The sequence below is a fragment of the Hipposideros armiger genome, unplaced genomic scaffold (genome assembly GCF_001890085.2).
Source record: "Hipposideros armiger isolate ML-2016 unplaced genomic scaffold, ASM189008v1 scaffold_22, whole genome shotgun sequence".
In the NCBI taxonomy this organism is placed as follows: Eukaryota; Metazoa; Chordata; class Mammalia; order Chiroptera; family Hipposideridae; genus Hipposideros; species Hipposideros armiger.
In genome coordinates, this window is record NW_017731372.1 from 7,275,734 (window position 1) to 7,282,871 (window position 7,138).

Genomic DNA, 7,138 nt, shown 5'->3' on the forward strand with positions numbered 1-7,138 from the left:
AGGCAGTAGTTACATTAACTGTCTGTCCTGGTCCCATGTGACCACGGATCCCTTCTGGGTGCTGGGTTATGGCACCAGCTCCTCTAAGAGAATCTGTGACTCTACAGATTTGGACAAGCCTGGCCTCAGCCTCCCATCGGGATGAGGAGACCTTACAGGAGTCCTCTGCAACTTCTACTCAAAGTGATTCGGCCTGATTTCCCAGGGAGGGGCCTATAGGTCTGTCCTTCCTGGTATGCATGCACTCACCCTTGGAGGACCTGGAATTGAAGCTCATTCCACAACCATATCTTCTGGCCTGGGGAGGACACAGTGCTGTGTGAGCTAAAGTAGCCTAGTGGGGCTCACCCCAGTTGAAACCAGAAGCCATTGTGGGGTCAGGGAAGGGGGAAGTGGTTGGCCTTGTTGAGAATGGAAAAAGGACCCAGTAAGTAATTTATTGGGGTGACAGTGGTTAGCAAAATTACATAGGTTTGAAGTGTGCAATTCTGTAATACATCATCTATATATCACATTGTGTGTTCACCACCCAGAGTCAGTTCTGCTTCCATCACCATACATTTAACCCCCTTTCACCTCTTCTACTATCCCCTCTTCCCCCTTCCCCTCTGGTAACCACTAAACTGTTGTCTGTGTCTATAAGTTTTTGTTTCTTTATTTGTTTGTCTTGTTCCTTTGTTGCTTTCAGTTTTATATCCCACATATCAGTGAAGTCATATAGTTCCTGACTTTTTCTGTCTGACTTATTTCGCTTAGCATAACAATCTCAAGAACCACCCATTTTGTTACAAATGGCACTATTTCATCTTTTCTTATGGCAGGATAGTATTCCACTGTGTATATGTACCACATCTTTTTTATCCAATCATCTATCAAAGGACACTGTGGTTGTTTTTTTTGTCCACTGTAAATAAAGCTGCAATGAATATCGGAGCACATAAATCTTTAAAGATAAATGTTTTCAGATTTTTTGGGCATATATCCAGGAGAGGGATTGCTGGGTCATATGATAATTCTATTCTTAATTTTTTGAGGAACCTCCATACCACCTTCCATAGTGGCTGCACCAATCTGCGTTCCTACCAACAGTGTATGAGGATTCCTTTTTCTCCACAGCCTCTCCAACACTTGTTATTATTTGTCTTGTTGATGATAGTCATTCTAACTGGTGTGAAGTGATATCTCATTGTGGTTTTGATTTGCATTTCTCTGATGTTTAGTGATGCTGAGCATCTTTTCATATGTGTATCGGCCATCTGTATGTCTTCTTTGGAGAAAAGACTATTCAGGTCCTCTGCCTATTTTTTAATTGGATTGTTTGTCTCTTTGTGTATAGTTGTTTGAGTTCCTTACATATTTTGGATATTAGCCCCTTATTGGAAGTGTTCTTTGCAAATATCATCTCTTGTTTGGTTGGTTGCCTCTGTTTTGTTGATGGTTTCTTTCGCAGTGCAGAAGCTTTTTGGTTTGATATAGTCCCATTCCTTTATTTTAGCTTTTACTTCCCAGAACAAGCATTCTTGTATTGTCACAGGAAGGCATTCCAGGATGTACAACTAAGCCACACAAACCAAGCCAAGCAAGCAGAGGGTTGATTAAAAGAAAGGAAATAGTATAGTACACTCTCAAGATGGCATGAGAGTGTGCAGGCCCCGAAGGACAAAGAAACTTAGGATTAAATTTGAATAAGGGTGCAAGATATTTAGGGGTGGCGTTACAGGTGTTCCCAGAGTGGGTCTTTGCTGACAACGCCTTCCTGTTGGGAGAAGGGATTTTTGTCCTTACTTGGCTCTTGTTGGAACTGTCATGGCGACACAGGGGGTGGAGATTTTTCTTGGCTACCATGCTAATAATATTATAATTCCATTGTAATTAGTTAAGGTTCACCTTGAGGGGCAAGGCGGTCTTCTGGGACTGCTCTTGGCCACCGGAATCCAGTTCTGGCCAGTCTGGTAGCTGCACCATTTCCTAAGGATGACCCCATCTCCTCGTCCCATTGTTTCCCCTCACCCCCTCATTTTATTCCGCCCCACTCTCACCCTGCGGTCCTGTTCTTTCTGCCTACAGTAACAGAACTTAGCTTACTATATCATGTTTTTTGTTTTTTTAAAAATTTATTTGTCAGTCTTCCCTACTAGAGGGCATGTTCTTTGAAGCCAGAGTTTGTATCTTCTTTATTTTAGTATTGTAGTATCTAGTACCATGCCTGGTATGCAGTAGTTATGTTTATAGAATTAATACATGAATGGATGAATGAAGTTCTTTCATCTGGCTAGGCAATGATTCCTATTAGAAAGTGTCTATAATTCAGAAAGGAAATCAGGGGGTGAAATTTGGGATAGAACTTATTTCCTTTCTTCAGAACAGGCAGAGCCTGCCCATCTGGTAGAAGTGTGGTGGTGGATTTCACACTGCTTATTCATTTCTCCATCCAACACCCATTCACCTTCTCATGCCCTCCACTCAGCCAGCTCTTTTAAGAGTCACGTTCTTGGAAAGTGACTCAGGGCTAGTCCAGAGAGTATGAGGCTAGCTGGGGGGAAATGCCCAGAGGCCCAGGGGTCTTTCTTTTTGCCCTTTTGTGCAATTTCAGCTGATGGACCAGGGCCCTGAGCTCCCTGCTGGGCAGGGTCTGAGGTGTCTGCCCTGACACCTCCTGCTCATCATTAGTCCCAGAATATGGGCCATGGCAGGGGTGATGAAGATAGCAGTGGAGGAGTGGGGTGGGCTGGGGGCTTGCCGAGCTCTTGCTGATATTTGCACGATTGAAAAACACATTTTCCGCTCTTCTTGAACAGGTTTGTAGAAATCAATTCCAGCTTTATTTTGAGCTGAAGGAGATAGCCTGACTCTGAAAGAGACTTTATAAAATTCTAGTCCACAGTTCACACAAGAAAACTCCAGTGAGCAAGTTCATAAATGGCTCACTTGGGGGCGATATCAAAGACCCGTGCAGAGTCTGGGCTGTCCTCTCCCATTCACGTGAATGAGAACCCCCACAACCTGACCACCGTGCGCCTCTTTTCGAGCTGATTCCAGCAGTCCCATTTCGTGGCTTAATGGCCATTATCTTTCATTAAAGCCCAGAACTTCTGGAAAGCGATAAAAAAGAACTTATTTGCTATTCTTGCCATGTTGACAAAAATGTATCTAGACCCTGATTCTTAAAGGTTGTGCAAAGAAGGCCATTCTTCCACTTAGCTCCATTGTCCCCTGGATTCTAAGTCTGTCTTGGAAAGGTGCTCCAGGGTAAAATTTGGCAGATGAGATTTCTGCTGCCAGGCACTGAATACTGTCAAACTTAAAGGACAAAAAATAAAATTGCCTCGCCCTGCTTTTCACTGTCATGTAAAAATAGTTTTATGTTCTGTTTATTTGCTGGAGCCACTCAACCCCTAGCTTGGTCTTGAGAACCCTGACAGGCTTCCAGAGGCCCCATGAGGCAATTGCCATGGTCATAACCTTGATGCAAATGGGTCGTTGGATATAGGAATGGACAATTGTGTTTGGGGGAACCTTTAAAAGATCACTCATATGTCTTAGATTCTCAGGAAAGATCACTCATGTGTCTTAGATTCTGGAGTATAGAGAGTGGGCCGGATTAGAAAAAGACAAGCATTTTACTTTTCCTGGAGGAGCTAGTCCAGGGGACCAAGGAGGCCTCCAGACAGCCTCTGTTTTCGCCCACTAACCACAGCCCACAAAACTTAGCCCCTTTATTTTACCAGGCAAACATACCCTGCCTTTAGGCGAGTAGAGTATTTTAATTTCTACTTTGCTGATGAGATCATTGAAACCCAGACAACTTAAATAACTTGTGATCACAAAGCAAGCTGAAGGTGGAGAGAGGACTTGTATCCAGGTTTCTTTACTGGGCTCTGGATACTAAGTTCAGTCCTAGGCTCTTGGAGTTTCTTGTTTTAGGGGACCTGTTGCCAACTGCCCTTTTCCCATCCCAAGCAGACTAAAATCTGCCGTTGCTTTTTTCCCATCTACCCAGGGATTAAATTCATTTCCTATTCTCCTGACTTTGAAGAATATAATACACGGAATGGCCATTTGACTAGCTTGTCCATTAAAACCTGGAACCAGCTAGAGCAGACGTCGTGAGGGTTGGGAACAGCCTGAGCCCGGTTACAATGTCAGAGAAACATCTCTATTGCCTCGTAGTACCTGGCAAAAGATCCTTAGGTCAGAGTGGATAGCGCTGGGTTCTAGACTCTTTCCAGTTGTCTAGGCACACCTGCCCTACCTATTTTACAAAGCTATGATTAAGATAAAGTGAAAGCGCAGGGGAAAAGTAAACGGCTACCCAAATTTGAGTGTGTCTACATGCTTTTCTGAGCAGTGAGTCTGGATTATGAGGAATGCGGAGTGACTCATGGGAGCTCAGGAGGACAATGTGGGTGTCTGCTTCTGAAGGGTGTGACTTGTGGTGTGCATGTCCATATGCCTTCAGGACGCGGTTGAATGTGTCTTTTTCTCTTTTCCACGTGCTCCAGGCTGGGGGAAGTTTGCTCGGCTGACCAGAGCACTGACAAGCAGCAGGGGTGTCCTGCAGCAGCTGGCTCCCAGCGTGCAAAAAGGCGAGAATGTCCACAAGCACTCGCGCCTGGCCGAGGTAAGGGCGATGGGTCAGCTCATTTGACACCTCACTTCTGTGGGGTCCATGGGCTGAGAAAATGGTACAAAGTGAGTGTGTTGGTTTAGAGGGGGACATTCAGGATCCCCAGACTCTTGTCCTGGCTGGGCTACACAGCACCATGTGTGACTTTGGGTAAGTAACCTAACTCCTTTCAGCTTTGTACCTTCCCATATGTGAAAGAGACTGCAAACGGCTCCATTCCATCCTGCTCGAGATTACAGGTGTCAATTCACTTTTTTTGAAGGCGTGGGGAAGGAACAGAAGTGTTATGCATATGAAGGGGGCTTTACTGATAAACCATACACACTTTTGTTTTTGAGCCATACATACTATTATAGGAAAAGAATATACAGGAAGCAAAAAGAAGTAAATACAAATCACCTACCATCCCACTAACCAGGGTGTTGATTCTCTCTTTTGCTAGGACAAGGGAAAGACTGGGAAGCCAGGACAAGGTGTTGGCCAAGCGTAATGCACCAAAGTTACTATTATCTGTCTTTGGTGGTGCCTGGTCTTCCTTTTATCAAGTAGATCTGGGTGGTATCAATTTAGAGACTTATACCTTCCACATGGCAAACTTCCATCTTACCCAAAGATGACAACATGAGCTGTCTCCCCGCCTGGTGGTGCCCAGTCAGTTCGTGATCCATGCTTGAATGACAGGGCCCTCCTGACCCGACTCCTGGCTCCCGTACTGCTAAGAGGGAAACTCCCAGCATGGTGTAGCTGACAGTAGGTGCTCTGCGTATGTGCACCAAATGTCGAAGGAGTTAACTACAGAGGATGTCCTTTTAGCAGCCAAAAGCTTTCGCCAGCAGTGGAAATGGGAGTGTTCATTTGTGTCATGTTAAAGGAGAGACATTTGTATGGTGGCAGCATTGTTTTTGGTCATGATGTGGGCTTAGCTTATGATAGAAAGAATAATACAAGAGGCCTTTCAGCTCACAGCCTGCATGTTGTCGGTCCCTGTTTCTTCTTTTGGTTAATAAAGTAACCTCCTCTCCTGCTGCTCTCCACCTTGCTCACTCTTATCCAGCCACACTCTTTGCTGTTCCTTGTACACACCTGGCTTGCTCTTCCCACAGATACCTGTGTGGCAACTCCTTTACCAGCTGCAAGCTTTGCTCAAATGTCATTTTCTCTATGTGGTTACCTCTATGTGGTTATCAGTCAGGGTTCCACCATAAAAATAGAACCAGTAGGATATTTATATATTAAGACATGTGTTGCCAGGAATTGGCTTACATGATTGTGGGGTGCTCACTAGGCAGTCCCAATTCATTGGGCAGGTTGGCAGACTGGACATTCTTGGGAGGAGCTGATGTTGAAGTCCACAGATGGAATTTCTTCTTCCTCAGAGAAACCTTAAAAGGCCTTCTTTTAAGGCCTTTCAACTGATTATATAAGTCCCGCCCAGATTATAGAGTCTAACCTCCTTTCCTAAAAGTCAGATGATTGTAGATGTTAACTGCATCTACAAAATACCTTCACAGGAATGCGTAGATTAGTGTTTGATTGAATTAACTTGGTACCATGGCCTAGACAAGCTGACACATAAAACTAATTATTACAGTTCACCCTTGTCAATTTGGCAGTCATACATGTTTCCTTAAAACATACTAGATCCCCAAATAAAGACCATAGCGAAATCATACTTCTGCCTAACATGCATGTAACCAAAACTGTGCCAACTCTTTCCCCAAGAGGATGCAAAGTCCTTGGGTGATGTTCACTCTTCTCCTTGGTAACCTGTAACTTACATACTGAGATGTAAACTTAACTATAATTGATACATCTTATGGTAGATGACAAAGGGATGAGAGGGAAGAATATAAAAGTATTTGCTTAACATATATACATATTAGTTACGTATATACCAGGGGTGCCAAAAAAGTGTATATACGTGGACACTTTGGTCAATGTTGCTCAAGCAGTAGTTAGTTCTCTGTAGTCAAGTGTCTGGACGCTGATGGTAACCACTTGGAGCACCTCTTATAATTGCAGAAGTCAAACATGACTTGTATTCATCTTTTGTTATTGGTATATATATTGAATATTACAATTTTAATACAGTCTTTTCCTTTCTTAAAACATACATATATATTTTTGGCACCCTTTGTGTAAACATTCATAACAAATTAAAATTCTCATAACTCATAACCTGCTCTATATTTTTCTCCACTTAATACCTTCTAATGTACTATATTGTTTACTTATTTATTGTGTTTGTTTTTCACTGATATGTCCTAAGCACTTAAAACAGTGTCTGGCATACGGTAAGTGCTCATCAGTAGTAGTTTTTTGTTTTTTGTTTTTTAATTTATTGAATGGATGAAAGAAAGGAAATGATGTTAGTGTTTTTGTTTACCTGTCTGACATAAGTAAGCGATCTTGATTGGCAATATGTGGCAAACATCTGGGACCCATCCTGGGAACTAGTAAGCTTTAGTTGGCCTGGCTAAAGGCTTATCAATTTTATTGATCTTTCCAAAG

General features: G+C 43.2%; 1 protein-coding gene across 1 annotated transcript in view; it reads left to right on the plus strand.

Annotated features, from left to right (window-relative positions):
- Positions 1 to 7,138, plus strand: part of LOC109379113 (potassium voltage-gated channel subfamily H member 1-like) — a 143,749-nt gene that overhangs the window by 58,066 nt on the left and 78,545 nt on the right. Inside the window, exon 4 of the mRNA XM_019635460.1 lies at positions 4,503 to 4,621. Coding sequence (XP_019491005.1) covers positions 4,503 to 4,621 — 119 coding nt within the window. The remainder of the gene's footprint in view (positions 1 to 4,502; positions 4,622 to 7,138) is intronic.